The sequence below is a fragment of the Achroia grisella genome, unplaced genomic scaffold (genome assembly GCF_030625045.1).
Source record: "Achroia grisella isolate CSIRO2021 unplaced genomic scaffold, CSIRO_AGI_Agris_v1 utg980, whole genome shotgun sequence".
In the NCBI taxonomy this organism is placed as follows: domain Eukaryota; kingdom Metazoa; phylum Arthropoda; class Insecta; order Lepidoptera; family Pyralidae; genus Achroia; species Achroia grisella.
In genome coordinates, this window is record NW_026713079.1 from 626,129 (window position 1) to 644,959 (window position 18,831).

The window sequence follows — 18,831 nt, forward strand, 5'->3', positions numbered from 1 at the left end:
ATCTAAAGTCAGAACCCAAACCTTTAAATTGTAATTACAAACAGTGGTAAAAAACATTTATTCCTTACACATTATTATTTAACATTTATTACCTCCGCACAAAATTATCATTTTTTTACCACTTAAAATGAAATTTAATAAGACTATATCACGTGCTACACACACACGCTTAAGCTATCTCTGTGATTGCAATATTGTTATCTACCAAATAAACTATTTTCTTTCTTTATTTTCAGTAAACCTATATGAATAGAGATATTTTAATTTGGTTTAATAAATGTAAATGTAAGTTGGGCTCTATTATCGGCATTTTGCCTCTTACGTGGGCAGTTATTTGTGTAGATTTCTCTAGGCAGGGAGATAAACACGAGCAGTGAAGGTGAGTGTTGACGTATGGCAAAGAAGTCCCTTAAGCCTGCACCCGGGTCTCACAAGTCTCAAGAACTGCTCGGAGTTTCTCTGCCACACGATGGACCCTGCACGGTGAATCCATGTTAAGAAGTTCATCTATTAATTTATTATTTAAATTGCAGAAACTGTTGCCAACTTCTGTACGAGAATCCCTGTCAATATGAAATTACTTATATAACTAACATTTAAAAGTTATAAACATATTACAAACAGTAACATGTGTTATTAACCCATTACCATAGACGTCAAATGTACTCAATGTTTACTTTATTATCTGTAGGCCGTGATTAGAAATATTTTGTTTATGTACACATACAATTAAAGTTAGTAAATTCAAGGAACATATCTTACTAATATTATAAACGCGAAAGTTTGTGAGTATGGATGTATGGATGGATTACACTTTCGCGCAAAATCTACTGAACGGATTTAGAAGAAACTTTTCAGTTTTATAGCTTATATATCAGAATAACATATAGGCTATAATTTAAAAAGATATTATGTAAATTGGGCGAAATATAATTATAAATGTCAAGTAAGTGTGATGCAGATGAAGTTGCGCGCGACAGCTAGTATATACTATAAAACACTATAAATGTATAAATAACCTTATAAGGATAGCGGTTTAGCATTATTACGTCCAATGGCCGCGGGTACGATTCCTCGCACGATGCAAACATTTATTACAAACATAAGTACTGTTCTTGAAATAAGAAATGGAATACATAAATATTAAAAAATATAAATATTCTGTAATACCCAATATTTTATATTTAGCTTTTATTACGTTATATATGTATATTATGTATGTATTTACAAAGAAATATCTGAGTATTTGTATCAGTTGTCTAGTACCCATAACACAAGCTCTGCTTAGCTTGTGAGTAGTTGGCACTGTGTGAATTGTCCCGAGATTTATTATTATTTATCATACCATAATTAATGCGTCTCTCCTCAGTCAAGGGCAACACTAAATATTTAAGTTACGCTCTACTCTATTATAACGGTATTTTTTTCGATGTTCTGAAAATTCATTATAATTTCAATTCAAAAATCATTTATTCATATAGGATATTTTAGCTGTTTATGAACGTCAAATTTTTTACATTATAATTTAATTTTTCCCCTACCGTCCAGTTCGGTATGTAGATCCAATTGAGAAGAACTGGCAAGAAACTCAATTGAATTACTTTTTTTAAAGCCAGTTTATTTACAAAATATATTTATATATGTGTCTATGTCTAACATTAAATGAAAATCCCGTGCATGAACAACTATTGCCATTCACGCTCGTCATTCAAGTAATCGTTTAGTGAGTAATAAGCCTTGCTCAGTAAATATGATTTAACAGATGTTTTGAATTTATTTAAGGGTAATTCCAATATATCCATTGGTATCTTATTGTAAAATTTTATACCTATTCCCATAAAAGACCTATTGACTTTTTCTAAACGATACTTGGGGACAGCAAGTTTGTCTTTAAATCTAGTATTATGAATATTACTGTTTTTTGGAAATAAGTCAATATTTTTATGAACATAATAATATAAGAATTATGATGTAATAATGAAATATTTGAATATATAAATTGAGAAGCAACGGTGAGAATATTTGCCTCTTTTTAAACTCTTGTACTGGCTGAAAAATCCAACACATAGCAGATCATTGTTCAAACGAATGACCTACAGAAGCACAGATAGACAAAATACTAGTTATTCAGTTACGTGTAATTCTAAAGCTAACATGTTTAACTAAATAACCAGTATGTAGCGTTGATATTAGTTCCCGTATTCCATGGACAAAATTGCACCGATTTTGTTGAGTTATTGTATATTTTCATAATAAATTGTTTTGTATGCTGGCATGCAGTCTTCAGAATTAATTCTTCTCGTCTACTTGTTTTAATAGAGTAAACAATGAATAAGAAGCTTTTATAATCTGTAAAAGAAACGTAATGGCTTTGTTATTATTAGATATTTATTTAAGCGACCAATGTTTATATGAGTATAGATGAAGAGTAATTGTCTATAGTGGTATGGACAGGTAATGTGTAGTAATGAAGATAATATTTTAAGGAAAGTGTTACATATGAATGTGGATGTTTTTTTTATGGGTGATAATGGAATGGCGCACCTGCGCTAACGGTTTACCCTGGCGGGGCACCAGTGGAGGATTATAAGATGAGGATGAGGTCAGGACAGTTAGCCCATCGTGATAAATTCACCAAGATTTATCTAGATGGTTTCCAGGGGGAACCGCGTGGAGGTCAATCTGACATGGTACATTGCTAGCAATAAGATCATCAGTCTACAGTATTAACGATCCCCTTTCCCCCTAATGTGGATGGTTATAAGGGCAGAGGAAGGCCGAAAAAGAGATGGATGGACTGTGTGAAAGATGATATGGTAAGAAAGGAAGTAAATAACGAGATGACTGCGAACAGGGATGAATGGAAGAGAAAAACATATTACGCCGACAACAAATAAATGGGATAAGGAAAAAGCAGATGATGATATTTAAGCGACCAACAAGACAAACTGTATTTACGACTATCTGTGCCTGCGGTTTCACACGTATGAAATTTATAAGTTTATGTGTTATTCTGTAGAATAGCCAATATTATTGTAAACAGTAATAAGTATCCATTGATTCACACATACAAACTTTCAGAATTATAATATTAGTAAGGATATACATATATTTAATGGACTATGCACATATCATCGCAAGAACAAATTAAAAAAAAACCTTACATACGAAATTGCTACCTAGCTGAAGACTACACACAGCTTCATACACTTTTGGAAATAATGAATAAAATTTTTAAAACATGGACTAAATATTAATACCAAAAAAACTAAAATAATGACAGTAGCAAAACATAAACCCCATAACAGAAATACTACAAGAATAAAAAAAATACAATTTGAAAATGTAGACACATTTAAATATTTAGGTAGTTGGATTACCAGTGACTCCAGATGTACTAAGGACATTACTATTAGAATAGCTATAGCGAAAAGAGTATTTAATGATAAAAACAATATAATAATATCAAAGTCCTCTCGGAAACGACTTATCAAGACCTACATCTGGAGTATAGCCTTGTATGCCTGTGAGACGTGGACATTGACACAAAAGGAAAGAGACAAACTGGAAGCCTTTGAAATGTGGTCTTGGAGAAGAATGGAAAGAATTAGCTGGAAAGATAAAATAAGGAATGAAGAAGTGCTTGAGAGGATTAAAGAAAAGAGACAGATCATAGACATTATTGAGAATAGGCGGGGAAAAATGTTGGGGCACTTGATACGACACGACAAACTAATTACCAACATTATTGAAGGAAAAATAGATGGAAAGAGAGGAAGGGGAAGACCAAGACACAGCTATATCAAGCAAGTTAAAGAAAAAGTTGGAGTCGTGTCGTATCAACAGCTAAAAGGACTGATGAAAGATCGTGGAAGTTGGCGGGAGCTCCACCGACAAGAGCACAGCTCTTAAATTATGAATGAATACGAAATTGGCGTTTTGTTGTACTGCCAACTTCGATCTCAAATATCACCTTTTTGTGCATTTATCACAAAAAATAAATTACAAAGGGTGAAATAAGGGTGTGATGCAGACGAAACTCAAGAGTAAAAAAAAAACAAAATATGGCTAGAAAAGTTTAACTGCTTAGCTTTAGAAGCAGAAGAACATATAGGCTATAAATTTCACGCGTTTGAAATCGCGGGCACAGCTATTTATTTATATAATTACCGCCATAAATGAGTCTAAGGAGAGTGTCGTGAAACCTCCGGCCGTGATCTTTGCAATGCGCCGAGACCGAATCATCACGATGAGAAGGTCACGCCGGAGTTTCGGAGACATCATGTACCAGGGACACAGGTACGCCGCGCTCGATATATCCGAACTCTGTAATAAATATATTTCCGAGTTACATTATCCCATTCAGCCGCTCCATGTCATCCGAAGCTGTAAAGGCCAGCTGCGGCCAGCAGCATTAGAGTAGTCTAAAAAAAAGTTAGATTATCACACCGCTTTACTTCCGATGGTCGCTAGTTCGATTCCAACGGCATTCGGCACAACGCATACATTTGTATTCATGAGTATTACTGTTTGTGTCGGTCTGGGCGTTTTCTATGTATATTATGTATGTATTTCCTAAGAAAATGTTAAATATTTATATCAGTGTCTAGTAATTATAACACAAGCTTTTCTTACCGTGGGATTAGATGGCACTGTGTTAATTGTCCAGAGAGAGTCCAGTTATAATTCTTTAATGTACCAACATTAATAAACAAAAGATTGAAGAAAGAAATAGGTAAATAAGGCTGTCTTATTGGAATCTTTAATAGTAATATCTTCCAGACAATCTTAGGAAAAAGTGTTAGTGAAGAACATTTACATGCAATATTGTCTATATGTATTGCGCAAAATAAGTTAAACAAAAAAAAAGAATACTAAAAGTGATTTACACTTAAGTATGTTATCATTACATAGTATACAATAAAGTCGCTGTCGCTGTCTGTCTGTCCCTATGTATGCTTAAATCTTTTAAACTACGCAACGTATTTTGAAGCTGTTTTTTTTTAATATATAGTGATTCAAGAGGAAGGTTTATATATATAACACAGGTACACCCGCGCAAAGCCGGGCCGAGTAGCTAGTATAATAGAAATCAAAATATGTATATAAATTAAAATTAGGCGTACGGATGTTAGAAAATTATTTGATAATGAATGAATTTGTTGTTTGATTAAAATTGTAACTGTACTTCGTGTGACAGCTGGTTTCCCTGATAACAATAGATGAAGACCTGAAACATCATGTTCGCCAGGTAGGTCCCCATTGACATCAATCTCACTATGTTTCCAGTTTGCTGAAAGTAAAAAATAATAACAACTATTATCTCATTGCTTTCTTGATTTAATTATTTTACAAATATGAAAGCGTAGCGGTTTTTGTATTGATTGCCGCATGCATTCTTATGTAAAATGTGAGTACTATAACTATCAGATGGCAATTGTGAGTAGCTATGACGTGGTCTGGTGTTTTGAGTAGTCACGCTCACTAAAATGTCCAGACTTGTGGCGCATAGGATGTCTTTATATAATAATAATAATAATAACTCTTTATTGCGCATACATAAACATAGGACAGATATAAAACAATGAAAATAAATGTTTTACAAAAGGCGGTCTTATCGCTATCAGCAATCTCTTACAGACAACCCGGTGCTAACAGAGAGTATTTACGTAAAGAGAGAAGGTAGGAGGCGCACTAAACTATTTATTATACAATTATAGATAGACATACATTTTATAAACATAAATAAATAAACTTACACACCAATACATACAATATACATACATATACTACATAATAATGGACGAGAGAACGCGAGATAATGCGATTTTAATAATTTTTGAAAAATGGCATATGATTGTGCTAATCGAATGGGAAGTGGTAAGGAGTTCCAGAGACGAATAGCTTGTACAGTAAAAGAATCAGCGTAATATTTAGAAGAATGAGGTGGGAAGGTAAGACAGAGGCTTCTTGTGCTGCGTAATTCAGAACCCGGGTGTTTAGAATGGAACTGAAAGTTCCTTTTTAAGTATTGAGGAGTATGAGGGTGGGAGAGGATTGTATAAAGGAGGGATAGAATATGGTAGTTCCTGCGAAGACGAATGGGAAGCCACTTGAGTTGTTTGCGAAATTGAGATATGTGGTCATACTTACGAAGACCAAATATAAATCGTATACAAATGTTTTGGAGTCGCTCAAGTTTATTCAATTGTTCTTCAGTAAGATTTACATAGCAGGAACCTGCATAATCTAGGATTGGGAGTAACAACGAATGTGCGAGCGCAGTCTTGGTAACTACTGGCAGGAAATTTCGCAATCTATTTAGGCTTCCGAGAGACGCAAATATTTTACGACTTAATTGCGAAATTTGGTGCGACCATGATAATGTTTCATCGAAATAAATACCGAGGTTTTTTACCTGGGCACTGAATTCAATGACATGGCCATTGAAGGTAATAGGCGGGAGACTTGTTTTATTTAATTTAGACATAAAATATGGGCTTACATTATGATACATTGTGTTTTTTTTGGATTAATAATAAGGCCATAGGCTTTGCTCCAATCAGAGATATAGATAAGGTCAAGATTAATATCACGAATCGTATCATTGATATTGGACAAAGTGCCTTGAGAATAAATTTGTAAATCGTCTGCATAGAGGTGGTAGGATGAACGAAGATGAAGTGTGATAGAATTGATAAACAATGCGAAGAGAAGAGGAGATAAAACGCCACCCTGAGGTACGCCCGCAGTCGTTGTGCACCAGGATGAACAGATATCCTCGATACGAATACGCTGCCGGCGCCCATACAGGTAAGTATGAAACCATTCAATCACCGTTGAAGATATGTTAAGAGAACTAAGTATACTGAGTAAAATGTCGAAATCAACAGTATTGAACGCATTACTGAAATCTAATAGCGTTAGCACTGTCAGTTGCGATTTGTCCATGCCAAGCCGAATATCATCGGTGATCTTGATGAGAGCGGTAGTCGTACTATGACCAGGACGGAAACCAGACTGGAGTGGATTAAGGAGATTGTTCACAGAAAGGAAATTATATAGCTGTTTGTGAACAAGGCGTTCTAAAACCTTAGATAGGAATGGTAGAATAGAGATGGGTCGGTATTCTGAAAAGGTCAAAGGATTTTTATTTTTGGGGAGAGGTATTATATGTGCATCTTTCCACGTGGAAGGAAATATGGCAGAGGAAATAGAATTATTGAGTATAATTGTTACAGTAGGAAGGATAATGTCAAGGTTAGGAATGATCATATTACGACTAATACTATCATTACCCATGGCATTCGTGGTTATGGCAAGTATATTCTTCTTAACATCACAATCGGTAAATTGACTGAAAGAAAAAGGAGATATGTCAGGAGTTGAGAAGGTAGAAAGAACATTTAGTGTGCTTAATTTATCGTTGTTGTCAAACACAACAGAAGAGCAGAAATGCTTGTTAAGACTTTCGACGTCTATGTTATTCTGTCCGGGACTATGGGTTTTTCCAACTCCTAGTGATCTAAGAAATCTCCAGACCTTAGCCGGATCACTATCCTCTACAGAATTATGAATGTGGCGATGTTGAGCATTCCTACAAGCTCTATTGCAGAGATTTCTTGCCCGAATGTAATATTCTCGGTATTTATCGGGGTTTGACCTAAATTTGGCTTTGGCTCTATTTTTTTTTATTTGAAGGGTTTTGATCTCGTCGGTCAACCAAGGTGCAGGGAGATGCTTAACTCGTACTGGTCGTACGGGAGCATGCCGATCATATAGTTCCAATAAAATAGAGTTGAATAATTTAATTTGGTCGTCAACCAATTTTGTATTATGAACTGCTACCCAGTCGACTGCAGCTGCATCGTTCCTCAAACTTTCCTGATCAATGTTACCAAAACTACGCCGCATTAAGAATTTATGCCTAACTTTAGGAGGACGGATTTTATAGGAAATATAGATGAGGTCATGGTAGGAAAAAGCTTCAGCGGAACACTGACCATGTCTAGCCACGTGATCACGAGAGGAGACAAGCATAAGGTCTAGAAGGGAAGGATTGCAGTTAGGAAAGAAATGAGTCGGCTGTAGAGGTAGTATGTTGAGATTACATGAATTTGCAAGACACCTTAGTCGGTTTGAACGGTAGTCATTTTTAAGGAGGCATGTATTAAAATCACCCATAATAATGGTATGATTAAAGGAGGGGATTAGACTTTCAAGAGTGTTTTCTAGAAAAGAGAAGTAGTCAATAGAGGACGAGGGACTATAGAAAACACCTAGAAGAGTTTTAGAGTGTGAGAAATCAACATTGATGAAAAGAAATTCTGGTTCAAGGGAGGGATTGGAAATATCAGAGGACAGGATAATATTATAGGATAAATGAGCATGAAGATAGATGGCAACTCCTCCACCACCCCCCTTTATTCGATCATTACGAATCAGATTAAAGCCGGGTAAAGAGTATGACACTGATGGGAGACACGGCTTTAGCCATGATTCTGATATCAAAATCGCGTGTAAATTCTCAACATTGAAAGATGTTAAAAAATCTGGAAAGTGGGCCGGAATACTTTGGGCATTAATATGCACCACATTAAAATTTTTATTTGTTTTATCTAAATTAACATTTAAAATCTCATTAAGGGGAATAATATCACAGTATGTAGAATTATAACTAGAAGATGAATTTGAAGACGAAGAATAATTATATCTGTAGTAAAGATATTTTTTAATCCACATTACTTACTGACAATCCCTTCCCCCCCCCCCCCCGCACCCCCTTCACCCCCCCCCCCCCTTATCTTATAATCCCTTTTCCCACATGATAATCTATTCAAGGAGGTATAGGCGATGGTTACCACTTACCACCTCCTTTCTCATGCCAATTATATAATAAAAAAGAATGATATACATACAGACACAAGTTGGAAGGCTGTCACGCATATTATAACGAGGGATACGTTGAACTGTGCGAAGGTCGGCTCCGAGAAACAATTCTGTAAGAGTACGGCAGTTTCCAAAACAGTCTGGTGCTCTATCGCGCAGTTGCGGAGACGAGCTCGGACCAATTCTTCCTGACCTGCTGATAACATGACCTGTCGACAAATATATGAAAATTTTAAACAGTTATTTACTAATAATATAAAGGAAAGCGATTGTTTATAATGTGGATGATTCCATTACTGGTAAGTATCGTCTCAGTAGGTAATCATTACTTCCTTACTAATATCATAAATTCGAAAGTAACTCTGTCTATCTGTCTCGCTTTCACACCGAAACTACTGTACCGATTGAAATGAAATTTGGAACATAAGTAGTCTAGACCCCGAGAAAGAACATAGGCTACTTTATAATGCGAAAAAAAGGGTTGTAAGGGGTTGAAAGGGTAGATGAAGAATTGTACGGAAGTATCGTCATTTTTAAAGATAGACACTTGAAACTTGTTTATTTGGAAATTGATTAAATATAAATAATTAAGATATTTAAAGTTCGTGAAGATTTTACCCTTAGGGGGTAAAATAAAATAGAGGACGTCTATCCCAGGCGGACCAAGTCGCTGGCATAGCTAGTTGCTAATAATGTGGACTAACGAGCAATGTAAGAACCAGATCATTGAACTCCACGCGGTTGACCCTGTAAACCATCATGGTTAATTTATGGATACTTGACTTCATACTCATCTTAACATCCTCGACCGGTGCCCCGCAGTCGCAGACGAGTGCTCCTTTCCCTTAATATAAAAAAAAGTGTAAACAGAGTAATATGAATTCTGGAAACACAGCAATCTTTCGAAAAATTCTATCACTGTTGTAATTCAATTTTGAATTCTATAAATTTAATAAAAAATGGAACACACACACAAAATTTTCTCGTACATTTTTCTTGTGATGAGAGTGCGTTCCGAAAGAGTGGTAGAATAAAAAAAATATTACTGCAGATAGTCCTCGTACTTACGGCATAACGTAAGTCGAGGACTGTATTCAAAAGTGCTTATATTTAGATTATTCCTATTTGTATTTAAAAACTAAGGACATTCAATTAAATAAATAATTAAATATTTAAGTTACAGTGAGATTACAGATTCTGTTAATTTTATTAATAACGCCATCTATTGGTCACTAGGAGAACTATGTAGAACTGCGAGCTGTGCTACGACGCGGATTGTTTACGATATTTCACCATCTACAGAAAAACATGCGAATTATTTTGAATACGAGACGTAACCGACTTCAACGATTCCATTCTACACACCGAAACTCAAACTACAAACTGTTTTAATTTGTAAATTGTAAGAAGTTATTTCACATCTGGTATACTGTAAAAATAATTAGAAAACTTATAATAATATTTAGATTTTTATGGGAAGTTTCTAACAAGGATCTACTTCTGCCAACTTATGAGGCGTTATTTATTTATTTATTTATTAAAGAAAAACCAAGGCTGACTATACACATTAAATCAATGTCAGGTTACACTTGGTTTTTACACTGCAGGCTGAATAAGCTCATGGCGAAATTAGGCGTTAGCTTAACATTAATCTGCAGATTTTGCCACGAAGAAGAGAAAACGCCACTGCACATCCTATGTGGCTGTAGCCCTTTTATGCATAAACAAAATATCTCCTTTGGAAAGTATACACTATATCCTGTGGAGATAAAAATCATCGCTTCCAAGAATATCCTTCAATTCTTGTCCCGTACGGGTCTAGGTAGCGAACTTTGAAAAAGGGCGAGCACAATAGATCTATACAGGTCGAAGTGTTACAGGTCATTGCACCAGTAATAATGTCCTGCTCCTTAATGGCGTAATATAGTCGGGATAGGTACAATCCCGCATTCGGTGTAGCAGCACGCAGCAGGAAGGACTCAGTGCGTGCAGTGCCACAATGTTTCCTATTGACCCTCTTTATGCGCCTCTTCTTTTGTACCACGAGGAAGCCATCATCGTCGCGATTACCAATGGCAACACACATAGGGTCATATTCAGTGCTGTTTTTGCCACACGCCGCTGTACTGACGCAGTCGGTGTGCTAGCGACAATGGCGGCAGAATCTCTCTCAGAAGGATTTTGTTGGCGCTGCTTATCCTGATTTTCTCCAGAAATAATGTATATATAAATACATTAATGCGCGCGATAAATAATATATAAAAACTAACCGTTTTATCTAAATGTAAGTCGTGGCATAACGTCTTCAGCGACAGTCCGATGAGTTTCAAGCGACAGTGGCACTGAGCTATCAAGGTGGTCGCCATAGTATCCTTGGAGATGTTGAGTAGGGCTGCCACACACAGTGTGTACACTTGAAGCGCGAAGGTCAACTCGTAAGCTGGTGACTTTGTTACGTCATATGGATACCTGTTGATAGAGAATAATTTATGATTTTGTTCAACCCTAAGTTCAAGTATGAAAGTAAAGTCGACTGCATGGTAGATTATATAGTAAGAAGAAATTTTCGTAAAATTAACTAAACTTGACGGCCTCAGTGATCAAGTCGTAGCATAATGCTTTACTACGTCGCGGGTACAATTCTCGCTGTTTACCGTCACAGATAAGTCCTATGCTTGTTTGTCACCATCGTTGTATAAAACTAAAAATAAAGTAACCCAAGTTGCTCCTTATTACATTAGCTATCTATGACTGAAAGTCCCGTCAAAATTGATGCAGCTGTTTCAGATACATGCAAGAACAAACAGACTTACATACAATTTTTTTTTAAATAAGTACCGTGTATATTTTCATATGCATTTAGTGAAAAGTTGTGAATTTTGAAATTACAAACAGACAGCTTAATTTTATTTATTTGTGTGTATGTATGTTTGCAATTAGTGTTTAATATCATCATCATCATCATCGCAGCCCTGAAGACGTCCACTGCTGGACATAGGCCTCCCCCAAAGATTTCCACGACGATCGGTCCTGCGCTGCTCGCATCCAATGCCTTCCAGCGATCTTGACCAGATCGTCGTCCACCTTGCTGGAGGTCTTCCCACGCTGCGTCTTCCGGTCCGTGGTCGCCACTCGAGGACTTTACTGCCCCAAGTGTTTAATATAGTGAAATATATTACGGTTCATACATACCACGACCGTAAGGGTAGACTGCCATGTTCAGCGCTCATTGTCAACCCAAGTATGGTGACCATCGTCAAACTGTAGTAGACCAATAACTGAATCCTGGTCTGACGATTGCAGCTTTAACAGAGCAATTTCAAATTATCAATTACCTGCTGTACCCGCGATTTTTTTTTCGGACTGCTCTAATGCTGTTGGCCGCAGCTGGCCTTTACAGCTTCACCGGACGATAGGGGGCGAGTGCAGATGGCACTCCAAACCCGCGGAAGGACTTATGGAGCGGCTGAAGGTTAACTCCCGCCTGACGGATACGACTTTAGACTGAGGCCATCTCAAAACTAAATTGTACTAGACTGCCATGTTCAGCGCTCATTGTCAATCCAAGTATGATGGGGGAAGGGGATTGATTGCTAGTGTTAGGATTCACATCGATATTGTCGAAAAATCTGATATTTTATATTAAAAGAAGGTAGTTTCATTGTTACTCGGTATCGTTAAACTAGTAGCATATAACCCCCACTCATACCTTCTCTGTATAATAGGAAGGGTTTTTGTAAGCCGCGACATTCGGTCTATGTGCACAAGATGTGCTGGTTGTATTTTAATTGCTAAAGTAAATTGTGTTAGAGACATAGCTAAATTAATGTTATATTGTTGTTATTTTATTATAATACATACTTTTACTAGTACATAGAGTTGATATATCTAACACTAGCAATGTACCCAGTCAGGTTGACCTCCACGCGGTTCCCCCTGGAACACATCGTGATAAATTTCTGGTGAATTTGTCACGATGGGTCAACTGACCTGACCTCATGCTCATCTTGTCATCCTCCACTGGTGCCCCGCCAGCGTAAACCGTTAGAGCAGGCGGGTGCATCATTTCATAATCATACGTAAAAATAAACCCAAGTATGGTCACCAACGTCAAGCGTCAAGTAGTAACTCAATAATTGCATCCTAGTCTGACGATTGTAGCTTTTATAGAACAATATGAAAATTACCAACAACTAGTTGTACCCGTAAATTTGTGGCCTATGTGTTATTCTGATATATATTTGTATGAACGCGCTAATCTCAGGAACTACTGATTCGAATTGAAAAAATATTTTTGTGTTGGATAATCCATTTGTCGAGGAAGACTTTAAGCTATATAACATTACGACCGATAGAAGCGAAACATCAGTGAAAAATGTTGCCACGCAAACGAAATCACGGGCACAGTTAGTATAATGTAAGCACACCTTATTATATTAATTATATTTATTTATTTTTTTTTATTTTTACACCATTTTGCACCAGTTACAGTAAATATTAATTACTATAAAAATATGTATAACAATGACGAGTACAAAAGGCGACCTTATCGCTAAGCAATCTCTTACAGGCAGCCTTTAGGTAGACAGTGAAAATATAAGAAAAAGAGTAGGTGGTACAAATGACAACACAACTAAGATGGGTATAAATAATACATGACATACATATGTACATACCTACATAAACTTAATAATACACATATCCATGAAAAGTTTGAAGGAAAGAAAGGGACTATAAGAAAAGGGAAAAGTAGAACTAAAGGGAAAGGAAATGAGTTTTTACTGATGCTTTAAAGCTAGCAAGAGATTGAGCGCGCTGAATAGGAGCGGGAAGCGAGTTCCACAAACTAACAGCCTGGACAGAAAATGATTTTGAATAGAATGAAGTGGAGTGATTGGGAAATCTAAGACAGAGATTGTTTACGCTGCGCAAGGAATGACAACTACTCTCACTGAGAAATAGGAAGCAATTTTTAAGGTAATCAGGAGTGGCGGGGTTAAAAAGAATGTTATAAAGGAGAGATATTATACTTCTTCTTTACCTATATTAGGAGCATCAAAGGAGAAAGCATCTCTTACCTTTTAATAAACGGTTTGGTAATCTTTATCTTCGAATTAAACTTATTAATATAAAATATACAATCCATAATAAACCCGAGTCGTTAAAACTTACCTTTTAATGATTGCTTTACCGTCTTTGTCTTCAACGCTGCGTAGTACTTCATCAGAGCTGTAAACGATTGTCTTTATCATATTCTCTCTTATAAATAAGTTAAAAAACTTGGTTGCATGCGCACAGCTCGTGCCAAGCAGGAACATAGTAGCGGTCATCAGTGGAATGTTCCCCCATATTATAAACAGATCGACAGTCTGAGTTATGGTATAGATTCCTGAAAAATAATAACATAGTAACTCTTCTTTTCTTTCTATTGCCTGGCCAGGAAAGACCGTACTGGAAAGATTGACCAGACGTCAATCTTTCCAGTACGGTCTGTCCTGGGTCGTCTTGGGTGTTATTGCAGTTTTTTAAGTCCCTATTAATAACAGATATCCATGGGGGGAAAGGAATTGTTGTTATGACCCTATTGCTAGCAATACATCATGTCAGGTTGACCTCCACGCAGTTTTACTCTGGAAACCATCGTTTAAGAAGCACTAATTATGATGGACGACTGAGGCTTTGAAGTCGGCTATCGCAAGGGAAACCCCAAGTAGCGCCCGTGACTTGTGACACAGGTGTAGGTTTAAAAGGCCCTTTTAGAATGCATTAAGACTCACCTTCACTACTTGCAGCTTCCCCCCAGGCCCAACTAAGACCGGAATAAACCCATTGTAATACAATTCACTTTAGTATCCAAAACACAACCGGCACGCTCTGCACTGGTCGACTGAATGCCGCGGCTCACCCAACCAAAGAGGATTATTCAACTACCGACCTCCGTATTTATAGACCAAAGTCAGTGTAGTAGGTTGGTCTATAAATACTAGATGGCGCTATTTACAACATTCGTAATAATCCTTACATTGGGTACTACATTAGAACTAAACCCAAACTACCTTCTTTTAATATATTTTTAAAATATCGGATTGTTTCTACAATAATGATGTGAATTCTAACAATCGTTATAAATTCTTGGTGAATGAGTCACGATGGGCTAACTGACCTGACCTCATGTTCATCTTATCACCGCTAGTTTTGCTGGTTTTCAGTGGCATCAAAACGAAAAAAAGGGGAGAGAGAGAGGGCACTACTTAAAATAATAATATTTAGTATATACATAGTATTTCGGATGGAAAGACATAGCTATTTAAAAGGTACAATCACATAGCTTCTTTTATTCATCTATGTATTTTCTATTAATTTAAATTTATTACTAGTATTTACATAACCTAATTGTACAACTAAGAACCTAAAATTAAAAAGCTTAAAAAAATATAATATGATGACTAAAATACATTATTAAAAGGGGTCCCTTTAGGCAACGTTCCGAAGATACTGGCAGCGTTCCCTCTTTGAATAGCTAGACTAATTCTGTGTCCAAGGTAGCTGCCAGCTCTTCGGTCTTCTGTGATGTATTTTCTATTATTCTCAGGACGCAGAATATCTATTCTTCACGCGAACAAAGTATAGATTCCTTACCAATATAAAGCATAAACGAAAAAAATGCATAGCTTCTGTAAAGTAGCTTATGATTGTCCTGCAAGTCTTCTGGTGTCCAAAACCCCACCAATCTCAGTGCAGTTAGTGAGATGCTGAGTGAGAAAATTGTATTCTTTACTCTAATATCCATTTCTTACAGTTTACACTTGTCTATTCGATGAGAATAACTAAAATGATAATATTAGAGGTGAATTTATTTTATTACAAGCATTTTCTTGGTCGGTTACAGTTGTAAGAAACATTTGGCTACTACTTATAGCTGAAGTTTTAACAAAGTGGCTAAAATCTAAAAACTATGACGAAATTGAAGCTATTTTGTACAGTTCTAGATGACAGTATTGTCCATGTGCAATTGGATTGCAGTCCTGAGGAATATAGTCACAATTTTATTTATTCATTTATTTATTTCAGGCAACTAGGCCCATATTATAAATACCTTATAGACTAACATACATATAATATAATATTTAAAAACCAATACAACGATATTGTCTGTGTGATCACTGCACTGAAGACGGCAGTCTGCCACGGTAGCGCCGATACACCACACCTTTCGGCCAGTAGTCCTCTTTCATGAAGGTGGGCAGCAAGTCGAAACAATGTAATATATATACAATGGTTATAATATTTTAATATACATACATTCGCACCCAACACCCACACACACAGACATACATACACACATATGACGTGTGTACGTCATTTACAGTAGAAACAAATTCTTAATATAACAATAAATAACCCTAGAACAGTGTGATCTCCCATCACAAGTATTTAATTATGCTTACAAGGAGATCCCAGCCCCGGCTTAAGGAAATATATAAATAAGAATATACGATTGTTGATATGTAAAACTATGTAAAACATCTTGGTTAATGTAATAATAATAATTATTATTATTATTATTATTATTATTATGGCGAATACAAAAAAAGGGATGTAACTTTATTAGTTTCTTCTGTAAATATTATGAATATCGTAGTTTACATAATACATAATTAAAAACTAAAAAATAAATTACTAGTCAACAAAATTAAACTAACCTTAACTTCATTTTTTTTAATACAAATTGTATGAAGATATAAATACTTATATTTTGATGACATTGATGTAAATACAAAACAAACGCAAATCTATACTATATATACATATACATTTGGACACTGATATCAACGGAGAAAGGTCGACCAACAATATAAACCACATTGCATTAAGATATGACTTGACCAAGTTCAAGATAAAAAACTTTGAAAGTATGAAACAGATGCCTTTGCCCTGCCATTACACACAAGTAAGATTATAAAAAAAATGTGTTCAACCTCTGTGATTTTAATTTAAAATAATTGTTTAATGTCCCATATAACATATAATTATAATAAACACCATGCACGTTGAAAAACTAAGCTTTCTGAACAATTTCTGTTTTCCACAAACACAATAAACTGTTATTAAATCAACTAATTACATAATTATCTGGAGATAATACAACATAATAGTGCTTCGATACCCGTTAATTCATAGCTACAATCATCAAAAATTACTTGAATTATACTAACTTAATTTCATAGGTTTGTTTGTATCGTTTCTATTCAATCGGATGCAATTTTACCGTGACATAATGTGTAAAATCTTCATAGTGAATACCTAAGTTTAAATTACTTCAGTTACCAATCGGCTTGCTTTGTAAGAATAATATATGAGTTTATTTACAAGACTATATACAATATACGCCCGGCTCCGTCCAACCTGTACAATGCTGGGGTGCGTTGATGCACCTTTTGTCCTATCTAATACCAGCCCAACCATTCTCCTTAAACCTTAAAAAAATTACTCAGTATGACCAGAAGCAAAGAAGGAAATGTAGCACCATCAGCATCAGCCGCACCCCAGTCCACTTTTAATATGGATTTCTGTAATATCAGGGGACTTCACGGAAACATCAATGCAGTCCACCATCACCTTGAAACCGCCAAGCCCACCCTTTTATTACGGAGACGCAGATATCCTCTCGGCTTCGTACCTACTGTACCCTGGGTAAACTCGAGTACAAATTTGTGCGTCGTCGTCGTCGTCGTATGTATTTCCAGAGTTGCTAACATCAATACCATCAAGGGATGTGTACGCAGACCCTTGGTCCGTATCTGTCCGTTGCCAACTATTGAAGAACTTCGACGTTGAAATTATCTGTCAACGGGCGGGAAGATGTCCAGCCCTAAAACGCCTGATACATTTTAATAGCACCGATGCACTGAGTAGTCGCATTGCATACATACTTGTTTCTTTTAATGCATCTTTTTTTTACTTATATCGACATTCGCCAGTAATCGAGTTCTCTTTGTACTAACCTAATTTGTAAACGTTGTTGAAATTAAAATATTTAAATATATAAAATCTGGGTTTTATTAGAAGCTCCATCGTGTTGTACACAACAAATTCATTAATATTTTCACTTTAAATGTATAAAATGTAATTAAGTCGTAACTTGTAATTTCACTGTCATATCCTCTAGAAAATGTTACCATGTATGGTTATGGTAAAGAACGCCCTTTGACGTAACAATCGCCGTTATGTCGAAATGTTAAATTTGACGTTATGTTATCGTCATTGTGTTAGGGTTCACATCGAAAAAAAGGTAAAATTTAACGTTAAACTTAACGTTAAACTTAAGTTTAAGTTTAACGTTAAATGTGTGATGTGCATTAAAGTTTACATAAATAAACAAAATGGAATACAAGTTCTAAAGCAGACTTGGCTGCAAAAAGAGAAGCAATGTAGTTTGTGCAGTTAACTTTGTCATTGTCGTAGTTGCTTAAAATTCTTAAATTTTCCATCGACCACGAAGTGCACATAACCTAAGGCAACTTGAAAAATAAATGGAAATGTAAGTGAGGACAGAACAACTTGTTGTGAGGAGTTGCCGGCATGCACATAGGCATCTTGACTAGTGTGTAAAGTTGTTATTAGTTGCCTTATCCTATGGACAATTACAGTTTAGTTATTGTAGAACATTTTTATAGTTTAAGGAGGTGTATGTACACGCCAATGACTACTGCTATTGAGTAAAAACAACATATGCACGATGACTAGGGCCCACACAGAACACTGCAAATTAAACAAGCATATGGCTAAACTAGGCCTATGCACAACAAGAATCTGCAGATTCTGCCAAACTGAAAAGGAAACGCCGCTACACATCCTATGTGGTAGTAGCCCACTCATGCATAAACGAAATATCTCCTTTGGAAAGTTTACACTCTTTCCCGAGGAGATAAAAACCATCGC

At 36.0% G+C, this 18,831-nt stretch overlaps 1 protein-coding gene across 1 annotated transcript; it reads right to left on the bottom strand.

The window, feature by feature from the left end:
- Positions 1–2,289: 2,289 nt before the first annotated feature.
- Positions 2,290–15,679, bottom strand: LOC131854381 (odorant receptor Or1-like). Its single transcript, XM_059205497.1, has 8 exons — positions 15,529–15,679; positions 14,062–14,278; positions 12,082–12,192; positions 11,160–11,358; positions 8,919–9,098; positions 5,189–5,293; positions 4,171–4,326; positions 2,290–2,349 (listed from the first exon to the last, which is right to left on the bottom strand). The coding sequence occupies exons 1-8, from the start codon at positions 15,677–15,679 to the stop codon at positions 2,290–2,292; spliced, it is 1,179 nt and encodes a 392-aa protein (XP_059061480.1).
- Between the last annotated feature and the right edge of the window lie 3,152 nt (positions 15,680–18,831).

Bases quoted from the DNA above. Each gene is read 5' to 3' on its own strand.
- LOC131854381 (XM_059205497.1), bottom strand. From the start codon at position 15,679: ATGGATATTAGAGTAAAGAATACAATTTTCTCACTCAGCATCTCACTA. The intron at 12,193-14,061 runs GTAAGTTTTAAC...GCTCTGTTAAAG, and splicing joins GGTAAAGCAATCATTAAAAG to CTGCAATCGTCAGACCAGGA. The intron at 9,099-11,159 runs GTTAGTTTTTAT...ATTTGTCGACAG, and splicing joins ACTTACATTTAGATAAAACG to GTCATGTTATCAGCAGGTCA.